We start from the raw sequence: 20270 nt of genomic DNA on the forward strand, positions 1-20270 counted from the left end.
GTCTTGGATAGAACTAGAATCAGAAGTCCTCATGACCGTGAAGCTTTAGTGGCTGCCAATAAACTTGAGGATAAACTAATGAGAAGCAAAACATAAGGAATTACAGAGTTGGCGAGAGTTTGGAGTTTACTCTGACGTACCAGATAGGGGACAGCCAGCCTAGTCACATAGATGGATTTGTATTGAAAAAGTCCTTCCCGATGGAACTTATAAGGCTAAAACGAGGCTAGTTACAAGGGGTTTTGAAGAGCAACCGGGTGATACTGTTAGAGTTGACTCTCCCACAGCTAGAAAAATAATCTTGAAAATCTTTTTAGCTCTTTTGGCCACATATTTATGGGAGTGTAAATTATTGACATAAAAGCCACATTTCTGCAAGGTGATACTTTTCACAAAGAAGTGTTTCTGAATCCACCCAAAGAGGCAGCAGATGCAGAAGGAAAACTGTGGAAACTGAACAAATGCTTCTATGGCCTTAATGATGTTTCCAGGGTGTGGTATTTCTCAGCGAGTTCTGTTTTGATGAAAATTGACTGTGTTCAACTAAAAGCAGATCCTACAATGTTTTATTGGTATCATAAAGGGAAACTTCAGGCATCTTCATGATGCATGTTGATGATTTCTTAGGGGGCAGTACTGCGGATTTTGAGAAATATGTTATTCATAAGATTAGGGCAGAATTTAAGATTTGGAGTCAGGCTTGTGGGCCTTTAAATATATTGGTTTAGATATTAAGCAGACTAAGTCTGGAATAACTTTAAATCAACAATCCTATTTAAGAGAGTGTTACTCGCATCCCGGTTAACCGTGTTGGGTCATCACAGAAAGATGATATATCTAAAGCAGAAACTGAGCAATTGCAAAGCTTAATTGGTCAATTAAACTGGTTATGCACTCGGACTAGGCCTGATGCTAGTTTTGATGTGCCAGAGTTAAGCACGATGATTGAAACATCTGAAAGTTGAGAATGTTTTCAAGACAAATAAAACATTTAAAAAAACTAAATCTGGAGGAATGTGCACTGAGGTTCCCATCCTTACGTGACCCAAAGCACATGAAGCTCATAATTTTTAGTGATGCTTCACATGCTAATCTTGCTGGCGGGTATTCGAGTGCAGCTGGTTTCATAATATTTCTGATGGGTGAAAATGGGAAATGTTGTCCTTTAGCTTGGGAGATTGTTACATCAATGTGTTTTGTTGAAAGATAATTTTCTTTAATCCACTGACTGGAGACCTGAATTTATACATTTTTTTAAAAAAAAAATTTTTTAAAGACAAGCTGCCAGCAAATTCATCCTTTTCACTTAAGATGATCACCTAGTTTGCAACACTGTATCCCACATTGCAAAGGACTGTGAGGAGAGAGACAAAATATCTGCTCAGTCACCAGCAAGAACCAAGACCTAGAAAGTTTAAAGGAACGACCTGTTCTCTCAGCAAGAGGAGGAAATACTGCTAACTGTGCTCTGGTTGAATAACTGAGTGACTCTTGTGTGACAAGGACCTCCCCATCTGTGGTTTTGAAATGGTGTTTTCTCTGAAGCAGAAGAGAAGCAACTAGACTCCGACATGAGCAGACCCTATGTGGGCGTCTCCCTCTCTCTCTCTATTCCAGCTTGAAAGCTTTCAAATCCTGCTTGTTGACTGACCATCTTCGCATACTCCAGCTACAATCAGAAACCCCGTTGGAGGAAATCATCCGCATCACTATCTCCAAGAGAATCACCGAATCAGTCATCTACCTCTTCAAACAAAAAGGCTCAGGGCCACCTAATTCAGCTAGAAGCCAGCCAGATCACCAAACTCCACAGACTATATACCTTTTTTTTTTTAAAATGGACTCTAACTCAACCAATCTACCTTTCCCCACTCTGTAACCTATTTGTGTGTGTAACTTTCTACCGTGAGTGAGAGACAGTGAAAGTTGGCACGTTGTTTATTATTTCATTAGTTCAGTTTAGGTACAATAAAGTTAACCTCTTTGGTTCTTGTTCTGATCATAGCAAGTAAGTAATCAAACACCTACTGAATTAGCCAGTACATCCATTTTAAGAAAGAATTAAACCTGTTGTGGTCAAACAAGGAGGGGGGAAAAAAGAGGGAGGCCCTTCAACCCCTCCGCACTTGACCGTAGTAAGGCTACGAAAATAAAATGGGTCGTTAAAATCACTTTAGCTGCGGAAACATTGGGTCTTGTGCAGGCAGTCGCTTTGGGGTTCTATTTGTCAAATACTTTGGGTGAAATTCTGAACAAAGGGACATACTGAAGATGGGATACCCATTGAATATTATGTGGATAATCATTCTTTGTGGGACAATGTAAACTCTACAAAAAGTGAGTGTGTGAATAGACTACGCATTGACCTTGCTGGATTGAAACAAATGCTGGAGGGAAAGGAAATCTCCCAACTTAAATGGGCAGATGCAAGTCATCAGCTATCTGATTGTACTAGCATTTCTTTTTTGAAACAACGAAACTGTCAGGGGTGCTAGAGGAGGGGCTTCTCACAATGCAATACTTTGTACCCAATATGGAATGTATTTTGAACTGTTCTTTGAGCAGGTTAATAATTTGTACATAATATGGAATTTATTTTGAAATTTTGTTATGATCATGTTAAACCACGTATTATAAGAGAAAGAAGGGAATGTGTTAATTGTGTATCAATTGTTTGATTATATGGTGGTGGAGGGTGTTAATTGGGGGTCTTACCTGAGCACTTATAAGCAGACATTTTCTGAGACTGGTGAAGGGTTTGAGTGAGAAGCTATATGTTTATAATCCTTTTATTCTGTACAATAAATGTGAAACTGAGTAAAGATAGGCTCCAGCATTATCATTCCATAACAAGCTTTCTGGAGTTTAACATTCAAGAGGCCAGAATCAGAGGAGCACCAAAATCTTGGAGGGTTGTGGAGTGGAAGGGATTACAGAGATGGGAAAGATGAGAATTTTAAAATCGAGGCATTGCTTAACCATGAGTCAACATAGACCAGCGAGCACAGGGGTGATGGGTGAACGAGATTTGGTGCAAGTTAGGACCTGGCAATAGAGCATTGGAGGGCCTCAAGTTTATTGAGGAAAGTGGGATATCGGCCAGGAGTATGGTGGAATAGTCAAGTCTAGAGATAGCAAACACAAGCAGGATGATTTCAGCAGCAGATGAGCAAAAGGCGGGGGCAGAGTAGGGCAATATTATGAAGGTGGAAGTAGGCAATCTTCATGATGGCATGGATGCGCGGTCAGAAGCTCACGTCGGGGTCAAATTCCACGGCGACCTCCTGACACCCCAGATCCTGTCCACCATCTACAAGGCACAAGTCAGGGGTGTGACTGAATACTCTCCACTTGCCTGGATGGGTGCAGCTCCAACAACACTCAAGAAGCTCGACCCCATCCAGCCCATTTGATTGTCATCCCACCCAAAGCCTTAAACATTCACTCCCTCCACCACCAACGCACAGTGGTAGCAGTGTGTACCATCTACAAGATGCAATGCAGCACCTCTCAAAGCTTCCTTCAACAGCACCTTCAAAATCCATGACCTCCACCACCTAGAGGAACAAAGGCAGCAGGCAAATGGGATCATCACCACCTGCAAGTTCCCCTCCAAGTCACACAACATCCTGACTTGGAACTATATCACCATTCCTTGGTCAAAATCCAGGAACTCCCTCCCCAACAACACTGTGGGTGTACCTATATCACAAGACTGCTGCGGTTCAAAAAGGCAGCTCATCACCACCTTCTCAAGAGTAATTAGGGATGGGCAATAAATGCTAGCTTTGCCAGCAACGCCCACATCCCATGAACGAATAAAAAGAAATGACACCAAGGTTGCAAACAGTCTTGCTTTGCTTCAGGCAGTTGCCAGGGAGATGAATGGAGTCTGTGGCTAGGGAACGTAGTTTGTGGTGGGAAATGAAGATAATGGTTTCAGTCTTAATAGGATATACGGCACAGAAAAAGGCCATTCGGCCCTACCAGTCCATGCTGATGTTTATGCTCCACTCGAGTCTCCTCCTATCTTTCTTCATCTAAATCGATCACTGTAACCCTCTGTTCCCTTCTCCCTCATATGCTTGTCCAGTTTCCCCTTAAATTCACTGATATTATTCGCTTCAGCCACTCCCTGTGGTAACAAGTTCCACATTCTCACCATTCTTTGAGTAAAGAAGTTTCTTCCGAATTCCCTATTGGATTTCTTGGTGATTATCTCATATCGATGGCCTCTTGTTATGCTCTTCCCCACAAGTGGAAATATTTTCTCCATATTCACGATCAAAACCTTTCATAATTTTAAAGATCTCAATTAGGTCACTCCTCAGCCTTTTTTTTTCCCCCCAAGAGGAGAGAGACCCAGCCTGTTCATGCTTTCCTGATATATATACCCATGCATTTCTCACATCATCCTTGTAAATCTTCTCTGCCGTTTCTCCAGTGCCTCTATATCCTTTTTATAATATGATGACCAGAACTGCATAGTACTCCAAGTGTGGTCAAGCCAAGGTTCAATACAGGTTTAGCATAACTTCCCTACTTTTCAATTCTATCCCTCTAGAAATAAAGCCTACTGCTTGGTTTGCTTTTATGGGCTTGCTAACCTTGGTGCAACTTTTAATGATTGGCATGGTGTATTTGTACTCAGAGATCCTTTTGCTCCTCTACCCCACCTGGACTTGCACCCTCCAAGTACTAAGTTACCTCTGTATTCCTACCAAAAATGTTAAATTTCACATTTATCTGTGTTGAACTTCATTTGCCAATAATTTTGCAAGTTTATTAATGTCCTCCTGTAATTTGTTGCAGTCCTCCTCAGTATTGACTATCCCTCCCAATTTTGTGTCATCCACAAATATAGAAATTGTGTTTTTGATTCCAAAGTCCAAATCGTTAATGTAAATTGTGAACAACAGTGGTCCCAGCACTGATCCTTATGGAACACCACTTCCCACCCAGAATAATTACCCTTTACTCCCACTCTCTGCTTTCTGTCTTGAAGCCAGCTCGCAATTCATTCTGCCATTGTTCTCCTAACTCCACATTCTCTGACCTTACTCATTAGTCTATTATAGGATTTATGGGGCATCTTATCGAAGGCCTTTTGAAAATCCAGATAAATTACATCTACGGCTTTACCATCGTCCACTCTCTCTGTTAGCTCCTAAAAAATTCAAATAAGATTGGCCAAGTGAGATTTTCCCTTTTGAAATCTAGGTTGACTATTCTTTATTTTTTTCTAGATGTTCTTCTATTCTCTCCTTTAATAGAGGATTCCATTACTTTTCCTACCACCAATGTTAAGCTGAAGGCTCTATAATTCTCTGGGCATGTTCTATCCCCCTTCTTAAATACAGGAATTACATTAACTATCTGCCAGTCCTCTGGCACCTTATTCTAACGAATTATTAATGATGTGTAGTCTTCCCTAGATTCTTTACAGATGCGTGGATACATTCCATATGGACCAGGGGCTTTATCCTCTTTTGAGTTTGGTGAGTTTATTCAATACATCCCTTTTTTGTATCTTAAATGCACTTTTCATTTTCTCATTAATCATCTCATCACTCAATGTCAAGTCTATCTGTTCTATCTCCCTGGTAAATAATTAAGCAAAATAATGATTTAATATTTTTGCCATCTCCCTATTGTTACCTGTAGTATTATCCAGTCTATCCCTTAACGAACCTTTTCCAATCCCAGCCTTCCTTTTTTTATTGATATGTCTGTAAAATATTTTACTGTTTTGTTTATGTTCCTTGATAACTTAATTTCATAGTTCCTCTTTGCCTTCCAAATGGTTTTCTTTTCACTCCTCTCCTAATCTCTTTGTATTCTCTCTTATCATCCACTCCTTTGCTGTCTATGTACTTAATGTATGCATCTTAACTAACCCTCAATTGTTCCCTTATACATTTATTCATCCATGTACTCTCAGTAGTGTTTAGTTTTTTTTCTTTCCTTTTCGGGGGAATATATTTTTCCTACACTCTGTTGAACACCATTTTAAATGTTTCCCATTGTTGTTCTACATTGGCGTTTGTCAATATTGTTGCCCATTTTATTTTTCCCCAAGTTCGATTCTCAGCCCCTCAAAATCAGCTTTTCTCCAATCTATTAACCTGGTTTACATCATACTTGCATCCTTCTCTATTATCATATTAAAGCAAATTATATTATGGTCTCTATTACCTAGATGTTCCCCTTACTTTTATTTCTCTTATTTGCTCTGGTTCATTCCCCATTACTAGATCCAATAGCAAATCTTCCTTTGATGGGCTTTTAACATATTGGGTTAGAACTCCATTCCCTTATCCCCTTTACCTACCTCTTCTGTCCAATTAATATCAGGGCAGTTGAAATCCCCCATGATTATTCTACACTTTTTACTCAATTCTCAATTTGTCTACATATTCCCTTTCTCCACCTCCCCTCACTATTAGGTGATCTGTAGACAACACCTATTAGTGTGGTTGATCTTTTATCTCTATCCAAATGGATTCTATTTTTGTCTTACTGATAGCTGCCAATAATGTTATTCCTAACAAGTACAGCTACTCCACCTCCCCTTTTCCCCTCTATATCTTTTCTAAATATGTTATACACTGCAATGGTTAAGTCCCAGTCCTGATTTTTCTGCAGCTATGTCTCAGTAATCTCTACTCTGTCTGGTTCTTCCCAACGCATGACAGCCAACTCCCATTTTATTACGAACACTACGTGCATTGCCGTAAAGATATTTTAACTCATTTTTAATAGGATTTCCTCTCACTAAGTTTAACCATCTTTTTAGACTCCTGTTCTATATTTATTCCCTTGCCAATGTCCTCAATATTTAATTGGAGGAAATTTCTGCTCATTGAGGGCTATGTTCAACAAGCTGCTTAATAATCTGGAGACAGTGGAGGGTCCAAACGAGGAGAGATGGTGGTGAGGTACAGCTGGCTTACATGTGGAAACTGATGGTATGTTTTCGGATGATATCACCAAGCGGCAGCATGTAGATGAGAAATAGTAGGGGGCTGAGGATAGATCCTTGGGAGACACAGGCCTCAAACACTCATCCCACATGAAGCAGCGATTTACTTGTACTTCTACCAAGTTATTATACTGTATTTTCTGCTCACAATGTGGTTTCCTCTACACTGGAGAGACCAAACGCAGACTGGGCGATCATTTTGCAGAACACCTGAGTCCAATCCACAAGCTTGACCCTGAGCTTCCAATCACCTGTCATTTTAATTCTTCTCCCCACTCCCACTCTGACCTCGGTAACCTAGACTGTACCAATGAAGCTTAACTTAAGCTCCAGGAATAGCAGCACCTCCTGACTTCCAAGTGACTGAGAAAAAAGCATGAAAGGCTATCTTCGCTGCATAGTTTCAGACCATTTTGGCCCTGCCCTGGGTGCAATCTAACTCCAATGTTGTGTGCAAAGCTACACTTTTGAGTGTCCACTTGGCCAATTAAACCAGCTGGACTCTTTGTAAACTTAGTATTTAATTCTTTCTGATGTTATAAGAAAGTTATTGATCCCACCCACTTAAAAATAAGTTGCCCAAGAGTGAAACTAGCGCAGGGCATCTTAATTGCAAAATTCAATACAATACCTAGCTGGAGTAAAACTTGGCGGGGGAAAAAAAAAGTCTCTTGGCTATACATTTTAAGGCTAATATCAGCAGTATACTGGCAGTCTAATATGGGTTCCATATTAATCTGAAAATGCTTAATGTATTGGACATGCACCAGGCTGCTATACACCCTGCAGCTAACCCCTATCTTCAGAGCTCACCTTGGTAAGTTAAGCTTTAACATTTGTGTGGTTTCATAGGTAAGGACTCTCCAAAGGTGTTTTTTTCTGAAAGGAAACAGGTTAAAATAAATCTTTAATCAAATTCAGTTGTAAAATTCCAACATAACTAATCCCTTGTTAGAATAAGACTGAAATTTTGAATGCAGATACATCTTTCCTTTTCTAAAAAAAACAAAATGATAGCCATTTCCTCTAATCTCAATAGACTGCTCCACTGATGTCATGGTTTAATCTTATACATGCGTTAATATTTTACACTCCCAATAACACAAGAACACTCATTGGGAAAAGTGATGTATGGTGTGCCTTATAATTTTATGAAAATTGTAGCATTTTAGACAGTGGCAATATTTGGAATTCTAGATTTTAATACAGACTTATCATCAACATTTTTAAGTTGCTATTGCATCAGTATTTTACTTTTAATAATTTTCCCCCCTTTTGGGGGAGTATGGAGTTGGCAGAGCCTCACTGCAGTACTGACACAGACTTTACTCGAATTTAAATGCTTTTGTTTTACTGCATCAGCTTGACGAGTTGGTACTACTTTTGTATCTGATTCAGAAGGCTGTAGACTGAAACCCACTCCGGATTTGAGAGCACATTGTAGAGCACTCAGTTGTTCTTTTGGATTGGATGTTAAACCAAGGCTTGGTCTGCTGGGTGGCTTGTGTGGCAGGACTAGAGTACAAGGGAATAGAATACACGCTTCAGCTATAAAAAGCCCTGGAGTACTGTGATTTCTGGGGATCACACCTTAGGAAGGATAGGTTGGGCTTGGAGGAGATAGATTTACCAGCATTAAACCTCAACTCCTAGGGTTAAAATTACAAGGACAGCTTACACAAATTAGTGTTGTATTCCCTGGATTTTAGATGGTTAAGAATCACAGAAAGTTTACGGAACGGCAAGAGGCCACTTGGCCCATCGTGTCTGTGCCAGCCAAAGAACGAGCCACCAAGTCTAATCCCACCTTCCAGCATTTGGTCCATAACCCTGAAGATTACGGCACTTCAGGTACACATCCAGATATATTTTAAATGAGTTGAGGGTTTCTGCCTCAACTACCCTTTCAGGCAACGGGTTCCAGACCCCCATCACCCTATGGGTGAAAAACATTTCCTCATCTCCCTACCAATCACATTAAATCTATGTCTCCTAGTCACTGACCTCCCTGCTAAGGTAAATAGGCCCTTCACATCCACTCTATCCAGGCCCCTCAAAATTTTGTACATTTCAATCAAATGTCCCCTCAGCTTTCTCTGTTCCAAGGAGAACAATTCCAGCCTATCCAGTCTTTCCTTATAGCTGCATTTTTCAGTCCAGGCAATATCCTCGTAAATCTCCTCTGTACCTTCTCTAGTGCAATTACATCCTTTCTGTAATGAGGTGACCAGAACTGCACACAGTACTCAAGTTGTGGCCTAACCAATGATTTATACACTTCCAGCATAACCTCTCTGCTTTTATATTCTATACCTCAGCTAATAAAGGAAACGATTCCATATCACTTCTTAACCACCTTATCGACCTGTCCTGCTACCTTCAGGGATCTGTGGACATTCACTCCAAGGTCCCTCACTTCCTCCACACTGCTCAGTATTTTCCCCATTAATCGTGTATTCCTTTACCTTGTTTGACCTCCCCAAATGCATCACCTCACACTTCTCCAGGTTGAATTCCATTTGCGACTTTTCTGCCCATCTGACCAGACCATCAATATCTTCCTGCAGCCTACAGCTATCCTCCTCGCTATCTACCACATGGCCATTCTTTGTGTTGTCTGCAAACTTCTTGATCACGCCCTTACATTTACGTCCAAATCGTTTATATACCACAAAATGTAGGGGACCCAGTATTGAGCCCTGCGGAACGCCACTAGAAACAGCCCTCCAGTCGCTAAAACATCCGTCAACAATTACCTTTTGTTTCCTGCCATTGAGCCAATTTTGTATTCACCTTGCTACATTTCCCTGCATCCCAACAGAGGTATAACGTGAGCAGTCCTCCAATCCTCCAGCACCACACCTGTATCCAGTGAGGACTGGAAAATGATGGTCAGACCTTTTAACAGCGTGGGGTACATTTCATCCGGCCCTAGTGATTTATCAACTTTCAAAGGATGCTAATCCCATTAATACTTCTTTTCTCCCCGTGTTGATCACATCCAATACGTCACACTCTTCTTCCTTAACTGCAATATCTGCATCGTCCCCCTCTTTTGTGAAGACAGACACAAAGAACAATACCAACATCTTCCGCCCCTACACATAGGTTACCTTTTATGGGCCCTACTCTTTCTTTAGTTATCCTATTACTCTTAATAGAGTCAAAGAGTCATAGAACAGCACAGAAACAGGGCCTTCGGCCCATCGTGTCTATCAAGCACCTATCTATTCTAATCCCATTTTCCAGCACTTGGCCCGTAGCCTTGTATGTTATGGCGTTTCAAGTGCTCATCTAGATACTTCTTAAATGTTGAGGGTCCCTGCCTCTACCACCCCTTCAGGCAGTGTGTTCCAGATTCCAACGACCCACTGGGTGAAAATATTTTTCCTCAAATCCCCTCTAAACCTCCTGCCCCTTACCTTAAATCTATACCCCCTGGTTACTGACCCCTCTGCTAAAGGAAAAAGTTTCTTCCTGTCTATCCTATTAATGCCCCTCATACTTTTGTATACCTCAATCAGGTCCCCCCTCAGCCTTCTCTGCTCGAAGGAAAATAACCCCAGCCTATCCAGTCTCTCTTCATAGCCCAAAGATGTATTGATAAAACATCTTTGGGTTCACCTTGATTTTGCTTGCCAATATTCTTTCCTGCGCTCTCTTAGCTTTCCTAATTTCCTTTTTGATTTTACCCCTCCACTTTCTATACTCCTCTCAGCATTCTAGGGCTCGAGATTTGGCCGTCCGACCCTTTTTTTTGGTGGGAACATGTTTACTCTGAATCCCTTGAATCTCCCTTTGAATGTCTCCCACTGCTCTGACACTGACTTACCTTCAAGTAACTGTTTCCAGTCCACTTTCACGAAATCATTCCTCGGGGTGATTTGATTAAAGTTTTCAAGAAATTAAGAGGAGCAGATAGAGAGGAGCTATTTCTGAAGGTTGAAGAGCCCTGCTGTTTCTTGCCCTGTTCACATATGCCACAGATGTCATGTAGAGGATGGTGCACTGGATCAGACACCCAATGACAGCAAGTTTATACTCAAAAGCCCACAAATAGCCTGTGGGCAGCTGTCATTGGTGTGAAAGGCGAGCACCATTCTTTCGCTGCTGACCGCAAAATCTGAGCCTTTATTCAAAGAGCACTTGTCTTCTGACCAACATTCCTCCATCAAGCACCACCAAAACAGGTTAGTTACTAATCTCATTATAGTTTGTGGGATCTTACCATGTGTAAAATGGCTGCTGTGTTTGCCTAGACAGCAATAGTCACTGTACGTGACTGTATGTAAAATATTGTAAGATGACAGAGATGTGATGTCTATAGCCTAGTTCTTTATTTCACAAACTGATTTGCACAGATTTTTCACTAAAGTACAAAAGGTCTTGGGTTGACAGTCATTTTTTACTCATCTGCAATTTGCATAGGTTTTGTACTGTATACTCGAGTGTGGGCAGTTTCAGCACTGACTGTGGGATGCTCATAAGAGTTGTATGTGAGGGTGTATATGCATTTTCAAACTAAATATGCACCTCGACCACTTCTAAAATGGCTGTTGTGACACACTTAGAATTTTGAAACAGTTCCCTCACTTTATAGAAAAAAAACTACTTTGTAAATAACTACTGTATTTTTACTCTGAAATAAGAGAATTAACTGTTAAATGTACAGAAAAGAATTTACAAAATTTTGGTTTCAATACAGTTTGCAGACAGCTTTGTTAACAAAGAAGATGTTAATGAGCTGTGAGAATGGAACAAACTGAATCGCCCCCAAAAAAAAAACACAAAACACTGAGGATGCTGGAAATCTAAAATAAAACAGACAATGCTGGAAATACTCAGCTGGTCAGATAACTGTTTTTCTCTCCACAGATGCTAACACTTCAGGTCAATGAGCTTTTGTCAGAACTGGGAGCGCTTAGAGATCTAACAGTTTTTAAGCAAGGCAGGGAAAGCCAGGGCAGAGGTGTGGTGAGAGGCGGGGGGGGCTGCGGCGGTGGAAAAACAAACAGGGATGTCTGAGAGAGGGTGGAAGGCAGGAGAGATTAAATGACAAAAGGGACAATGGTGCAAGGCAAAAGGAAATGGTAATGGGACAAGTGAAGAAACAAAAGATGGTGGCTAAAAGGAGATGTAAATGGGAAAGCAGAATCACCAACAAAAGCTGCTGTCCAGAAAAAAAAAAGGTGGAGGTTATGATCTGAAATTGATGAACTCAATGTCAAGTCCAAAAGGCTATAAAGTGCCTAATTGAATGATGAGGTGCTGTTCCTTGAGCTTACGTTGAACTTCAATGGAACAGTGTAGGAGGCTGAGGACAGAGAGATCAGAGTGGGAGTAGTGCAGAGAATCAAAATGACGGGCAACCGGAAACTCAATGTCAAGTTGGCGGACTGAACTGAGGTGTTCCGCAAAGCAATTGCCCAATCTGCATTTGGTCTCCCCAGTGTAGAGGAGACTGTATCACGAGCAGCAAAGAAATTAAATTGAAACAAGTACAAGCATATCGTTGTTTCACCTGGAAGGGGCATATGGGGCCTTGGTCAGTGAGAAGGGAGGAGGTTAAAGGGCAGGTGTTGCATCTCCTGCACTTATGAGAAGGTACCGTGGGAAGAGGGAGGTGATATACAGGACAATTGAGGAGAGGACCAGGGTAGCACAGAGAGAATGGTCCCTTGGGAAGGCGAAAAGGAGGGGAGGGGGAAAGTGCGTTTGATGGCGGCATCGCACTGGAGTTGTAGAAATGGCGGAGGATAATCTGCAGAATGCAGAGGCCGGTGGGGTGGAAAGTGAGAACAGGGAGAACCCTATTGTGCTTCTGTGGTGGGGGGGGGGAAGAGAAGGGATGACAACAGAAGTGCAGGAAATGGAACAGACATGGTCGAAGACACTGTTAACCACAGTGGGGAGGAATCCGTGGTTGAGGTAAAAAGTAAACATATCGGAAGCACTGGTATGGAAGGCTATATTGTCACAACAGATGCAATGGCGACGAAGAAACTGGGAGAATGGAAAAGAGTCCTTAAAGGAAGCAGGGTGTGAGGAAACGTAGTCAAGGTTGCTGTGGGCTGATGGTGAATATTAGCCAATAGTCTATCCCCAGAAATGGAGACAGTGCAGTCAAGGAAGGGAAGAATCAAGGGTGGACCATGTGATGGCAAGGGAATGGTAGAAATTGGAAACAAAGTTGATGAAAATTTCCAGTTCAGGGTGAGACCGGGAATAGCACCGATACAGTCATCAATGTACTAGAAAAGGAGAGAAGAAACCAGTTCTGTAGGGCAAGAACAGGCTGGAATGATAGGTCTACCTGGGAAGGAGGTAGAAGCAGGCTGTTTGAGGTTGGGGGCTCAGAGATTGGAGGCTGTGGAGGAAGGAACTCCACAGAAAAGGAGGTCAGTGACCATATTTAAAACGAGGGCTTGATATTTGCTGGTGGTATCATGGTCCAACGGGAAGGAAGAAATTACAGGAACAGCATCTCATCTTTCAATTAAGCACTTTACAGCTTTCCAGACTCAACATTAAGTTCAATAATTTCAAATCATAACGACTGCCCCCATTTTACCAACAGATGCTGACTGAAAATGAGTCTGCTATTCCAATTTACACCTCCTCTACACCCATCTTTGTTTCTTTACTTACCCCATTACTACCCCTTTTGCCTTGCACCAACACTCCTTTTGTCATTTAATCTCTCCTGCCTTTCACCCTAGCACAGACCTTCCCATTTATTCTTTCCTCCCTCCCCCACTTTCCCCACCTTGCTTGAAAACAGTTTCAATTCTCAGTTCAAAACACTCAGTTCTGACTCAGAGTTAGCGACCTGAAAGGTTAACTCGGTTTCTCGCTCCATCGATACTGCCAGATATACTGAGTATTTCTAGCAGTTTATGATTCCAGATAAGTTGGGGTGGGGAGGTACAATATTTTTGATAGTGAACCCTTTTTGGAAAAAGACAGACATGGAGAAAATATCAAACTGCAACTGGCATGCAGAAATTGCAACGGATAAAATCAATATTGAACAAATTAGCATTGAAAGGGAGGAAGTATTGGCGGTTTTAACAGGCTTAAAAGTGGATAAATCCACAGGCCCAGATGAGATGTATCCCAGGCTGCTATGTGAGGCAAGGGAGGAGATAGCAGGGGCTCTGACACAAATCCTCTCTGGCCACAGGAGAGGTACCAGAGGACTGGAGGACAGTGAATGTACCACCATTATTCAAGAAGGGTAACAGGGATAAACCAGGTAATTAGAGGGCAATGAGTCTAACATCAGTGGTAGGGAAACAAGTGGAAAAAATTCTGAGGGACAGGATTAATCTCCACTTGGAGAAGCAGGGATTAATTAGGGATAGTCCGCATGGCTTTGTCAGGGGGAAATCGTGTCTGACAAACTTGATTGAATTGTTCAAGGAGGTGACTAGCTGTGTAGATGCGGGTAAGGCAGTTGATGTAGTCTACATGGTCTACAGTAAGGCTTTTGATAAGGTCCCGCATGGTTCAGAACGTTACCTTGGTTAAGAAGATAAGAGCCCATAGGATCCAGGACAACTTGGCAAATTGGATCCAAAATTGGCTTAGTGAAAGGAGGCAGAGGGTGATGGTCGAGGGTTGCTTATGCGATTGGAAGCCTGTGACCAGTGGTGTACCGCAGGGATCAGTGCTGGGACCCTTGCTGTTTGTAGTGTACATTAATGATTTAGATGTGAATATAGGAGGTATGATCAGTAAGTTTGCAGATGACACGAAAATTGATGTTGTAAATAGTGAGGAGGAAAGCCTTAGATTACAGGATGATATAGATGGGCTGGTAAGATGGGCGGAGCAGTGGCAAATGGAATTTAATCCTGAGAAATGTGAGGTGATGCATTTTGGGAGGACTAACAAGGGAAGGGAATGTACAATGGGTGGTAGGACCCTAGGAAGTATAGAGGGTCAGAGGGACTTTGGTGTACTTGACCATAGATCACTGAAGGCAGCTGCACAGGTAGATACAGTGGTTAGGAAGGCATATGGGATACCTGTCTTTATTAGCCGAGGCATAAAATATAAGAGCAGGGAAGTTATGATGGAGCTGTATAAAATGCTAGTTAGGCCACAGCTGGAGTACAGTGTACAGTTCTGGTCACCACACTATAGGAAGGATGTGACTACATTGGAGTGGTTGCAGGAGATTCACCAGAATGTTGCTTGGGCTGGAGCATTTCAGCTATGAAGAGAGACTGAAAAGGCTGGGGTTGTTTTCCTTAGAGCAGAGAAGGCTGAGGGGGGACCTGATTGAGGTATACAAAATTATGAGGGGTATTGATAGGAAGAAACTTTTTCCCTTAGCGGAGGGGTCAACAACCAGATTTAAAGGTGCAGGAGGTTTAGAGGGGATCTGAGGAAAAATATTTTCACCCAGAGGGTGGTTGGAATCTGGAACACACTGCCTGAAGGGGTGGTAGGGGCAGGAGCCCTCACATTTGAGAAGTATTTAGATGAGCACATGAAACACCATAGCATACAAGGCAATGGGCCAAGTGCTGGAAAATGGGATTAGAATAGATAGGTGCTTGATGGCTGGCACAGACATGATGGGCCAAAGGGCCTGTTTCTGCACTGTATGACTCTGACTCTAATAAAGGTATTCTTTATTCCACTGCCCCATAAAGACTGAAATAAAACCCAAGTCCCTCCAAACAAGCTTTGCAGAATCGTTTCAAATCTCAATCCAACATATCTCTATAAGCTTACTTCATGCAATAGCCCTTACAAAAATGTATTTATATCATTCAGAATGATATTTGCTGTCCTCCTACAATTTACTCCTTAGATCTTGAAATAACGACTTTTGAAAAAATTATGTGGGCCCGATCAATGAGTGTTGGCAGGCACTTGGAACAAGGGGGGGTGGGGATGCGTAGGATGCGATGTCATCATCCAACACCTACACATGTATACCTCCATCCAGGAAGAATGGACAAAAGTTAACAGGAATCCATACACTTTTGCCTGTCTAATCAAAATTCACTAAAATGATCTGTAGCAGCGCTGCCAATCACTGAGGCAAAGATCAGTTGACTCAATTCAGAGATCAAACCAGAGACATTCATGAATTGTATACAACACAATATGGAACCAGTTATGGCAATGTTATATTTCTCACTGGACAGGGAGAAAGTCAGGCTATAAAACAGACTAAATCATATGCAAATGTTCTTCAATAAACACAAATACTCATGAAAGGGAAATATAGACAGCATCTCAATAAAATATGAAAAAATGTTCAGCAGATTTCTGTTTATGAACACAATATTAAAAACTGCAATGTAAAACATGGTACAGAAATTACAATTAATATACTTTAGGACTGCATCAATATGCTTCTTGTCTGATCATAATCCATCACCTCAACCACCAGTTTTTCACCCAAGTATTTATATTGTTCAAAACATCCCCTCTGGACACAAATAAGTTCAGAAGAGCAAAATCTATACTTATTATACAGGTGTTGCCTTTGCCCCACGATTCATGTCGACAGTACAAACATGCCCACCATCATGCTTTACTGAAATTCAGAGTGGATGTTCAGAGTGCAGCCGCATTAAAATTTAACATACTCAACTTCAGAATTCTACTGTCAACACTGCAAGTCAAAATACATAATCATGCCATTTATTCGATGCATCAGTTACTGTATAAAAATGATGCCCTGATCTCCAAAAACAGTATGCCAAACATTTTACAAACATTTCTGGTTTATTGCATTCATGAAATGGATTTTGCAGCTGCCCCTCTCAACACGATCGCCTTACATTTGATAGAGAATTTACTTTTAACCCTCACCCTAACACATCTAACAAAAACAAGACAACTATATATGCAACAAAATAGTCATCAAAGCATCAGCTGCTGTACATCCATGGAGAAGACCCCCAATCTCTCTTCCCCGCCCAGAAAAAAAATCTCACATCTCCAATAGTTAGGACCCTTGGATCTGACCTAATTTTACCTCTCTTTACCTTCTTACATATACTTAACATTTTAGAAATGCTGTAATTTAAAAACAACTGTATTGCCATTTCCCATCAGAAACTCAAGTTTGTGTTTCCCCGATCCCCTGCACACTTTGCATTGAAAAGCTGCTTCTCCACAACCAAAGCCTCCCCTGGGGGTGCCGGGAACTCCCCTGGCTGGAGAACTCCCTGTCCTCAGAGTGGGAGGAGGAGGAGGCAGCAGCGGGGGAGGGCCACTACCAGACCCTCCTCCTGGCAGGGTCTCCCCTTGGCTGGAATTCCCCACCCTGCCCTGCCCTGCCGCTCACTTGCTCCCCGCCGGTGCCGGAGCTCTCTGGCTGTAACTGTAGTTGTGGTGGTGCGGCCGGCTGAGCGGCACAGACTCACATTTGCTGTATCTCCATTGTGTCCGCCTGTTGCCGAATGCGCAGAGCGAGCGCGGCGCGCTGCACCATTCCACTCAGAAACGTGTGGGATTGTTCCCCATTTTAGCGCCGTTCCAATCTCCGCGCGCCCTCCATTGTCTACACAATTGCCCGGGCGGTCACTGGGGCAACGGCGACGGCTGTTGCTACAACACCAACTCTCAGCTCGTTCTTTCTGAACCTCTCAGCAGCTTCAGGGCGAGGAGCAGGGACTTGGGGGGGGGGGGGACAAGAGGGGCGGCGCTTCCTGGAAACCTCCTCCTCCAACACCCCACAATGCTCCTCGTCTTCAGTCCCCACCTTAGGAAGCATCTGGTTGTCTCCCAGTTCCAACTTTTATTTTCATTCCGCTCCTAATATCAAAACTGATATTTACAGGTAATGGAATACTAGGAGCTCCCCCTGGGTTGGAGGACTTGGAAGAAGCCCCCTTAATATGTGAATTGAAAGGAAACTATAGCAGTATCATGAAATCCCTGCACCCGAGCACCCTTGGTATTCAGGTGAACTGCACCTGATATTCAAAACCATGTATCTTACTACTGAAATGACGCTACAAAAGGAAAAACATATAATCAACAGTGATTGCATATATCGAGTGAAATCAGACCTGCTTGTTGCTGTGTTCAATTTGTGGGACATAAGGCTTCTCACAACATGCCCAATTCCAGTCACTTGGTTGTTATTGCCTGTTGATACTGTTTCCACAGCATCTATTTTGTTGATGCTGTTGACAGCAACAACAACTCGCATTTTTATAGTGCCTATAGCATAAATACTTCACAGGAGCATTGTTAAACAAAATTTGACATCTAGCCACATCAAAGATATTACGACAGGTACCCAAAAGCTTGATCAAAGAGATAGTTTTTAAGGAGTGACTTAAAGAAGGAGAACACAGATAGAGCATGCTAGAGAGGTTTAGGGAGGGAATTCAAAAGAATAGGGTCCAGGCAGCTGAAGACACAATCACCAATGGTGGAGTGATTAAATTGGGGTTGCACAAGAGGCCAGAGTTGGAGGAGAACAGAGATCTTAGAGGAATCTAGGGGGTTACAGAGATAGGGACAGGTGAGGTCATGGATGAGAATTTTAACATCAAGTCATTGCTGGATCAAAAGTCAACGTAGGTCATCAAGCACAGAGGTAGTCATAGAGTCATAGAGTCATACAGCATAGAAACAGGCCCTTCAGCCCACCGCATCCATGATGACCATAATGCCTATCTATACTAATCCCACCTGCCTGCATTAATTCCATATCCCTCTATGCCTTGCTCATTCAAGTACCTGTCCAGATGCCTCTTAAATGTTCCTGCCTCCACCACCTCCTCAGGCAGCTCATTCCAGATACCCACCATTCTTTGTGTGAAAAATTTACCTTTGATCCCCTTTAATCCTCCCTCTCACATTAAATCTATGCCCTCTAGTTTTAGTCACCCCTACCATGGGAAACAGACTCTGGTTATCTACCCTATCTATGCCTCTCATAATTTTATATACCTCTATTATGTCCCCTTGTCAGTCTCCTTCGCTCCAGGGAAAACAGACCCAGCCTATCCAATCTCTCTTTATAACTCAAGCCCTCCAAACCAGGCAACATCCTTGTGAATCTTTTCTGCACCCTCTCTAGCTTAATCACATCTTTCCTGTAGTGCGGCAACCAGAACTGCACACAGTACTCCAAATGCGGCCTAACCAACGTTAAGTACAACTGTAACATGACGTCCCAACTCTTGTACTTAATGCATCGGCCGATGAAGGCAAGCATGCCATACGCATTCTTCACCACCCTGTCTACCTGTGTTGCCACTTTCAGGGAACTATGTACTTGCACCCCAAGGTCTCTCTGCTCGAGAACACTCCCCAGGTCCCTGCCATTCACTGTATATGTCTTGCCCTGGTTTAACTTCCCAAAATGCATCACTTCACACTTGTCTGTGTTAAATTCCATTTGCCACTCCCTTGCCCTCTTTCCCAGTTGATCTATATCCTGTTGTAACCTTAGACAACCTTCTTCACTGTCCACTATGCCACCAATTTTGGTCTCATCTGCAAACTTACTAATCATGCCCCTTACATTCACATCCAAGTCATTAATATATATGACAAACAACAGAGGGCCCAGCACCGATCCCTGAGGCACACCACTGGTCACTGGCCTCCAATCTGAAAAACAACCCTCCACTACCACCCTCTGCCTCCTATCACCAAGTCACTTTTTGGTGTGTAAGCAGGACTTGGTGTGAGTTAGGATATGGACAGGAGTGCATTTCAAAGTTGTCCACTGTCATACTATTGAACAGCATGACTGATCGGTTTGCAGCAACCAGTGGTTCATGTAAATGCCTATACAGCTCCAGGTTCTGCTTCAATATATCTTAAAATACTGCCTGTGCCCTTTTGTGAAGTCATCAGAAACCTTCCCACAGACCTGTGGTTTTTATTGCCATTGCTAACACTATTTGCTTTTCCATGATTCAGTAGCTCACAATTGGTAATGTGGTCCTGCAATTTGATTTGCATAACGCATCTGAGGTGGCACAGATGAAACCTGTCAAACTCTTTACCACAATGCTAGTGATATAACAAGGGCGGCATCCTATCATAAACCCATGTTTGAGATCTTGTGCAGAGAAAGAGCGGATTTGGACATGTTCGACAATTTATCAGTTTTTAAATGGCTGTTTCAAAGAGCAAAGAACAAAGAACTGTACAGCACAGGAACAGGCCATTCGACCCTCCAAGCCTGCGCCGATCTTGATGCCTGCCTAAACTAACACCTTCTGCACTTCTGGGGCCCATATCCCTCTATTCCCATCCTATTCATATATTTGTCAAGATGCCTCTTAAACGT

At 42.4% G+C, this 20270-nt stretch overlaps 1 protein-coding gene across 1 annotated transcript in view; it reads right to left on the reverse strand.

Moving 5' to 3' along the window:
- Positions 1-17623, reverse strand: part of klhl2 (kelch-like family member 2) — a 140412-nt gene extending 122789 nt beyond the window's left edge. Inside the window, 1 exon segment of the mRNA XM_068040030.1 lies at positions 17377-17623. Coding sequence (XP_067896131.1) covers positions 17377-17444 — 68 coding nt within the window. The 5' untranslated portion in view covers positions 17445-17623.
- Between the last annotated feature and the right edge of the window lie 2647 nt (positions 17624-20270).

Source organism: Heterodontus francisci, chromosome 1 (assembly GCF_036365525.1).
Source record: "Heterodontus francisci isolate sHetFra1 chromosome 1, sHetFra1.hap1, whole genome shotgun sequence".
In the NCBI taxonomy this organism is placed as follows: domain Eukaryota; kingdom Metazoa; phylum Chordata; class Chondrichthyes; order Heterodontiformes; family Heterodontidae; genus Heterodontus; species Heterodontus francisci.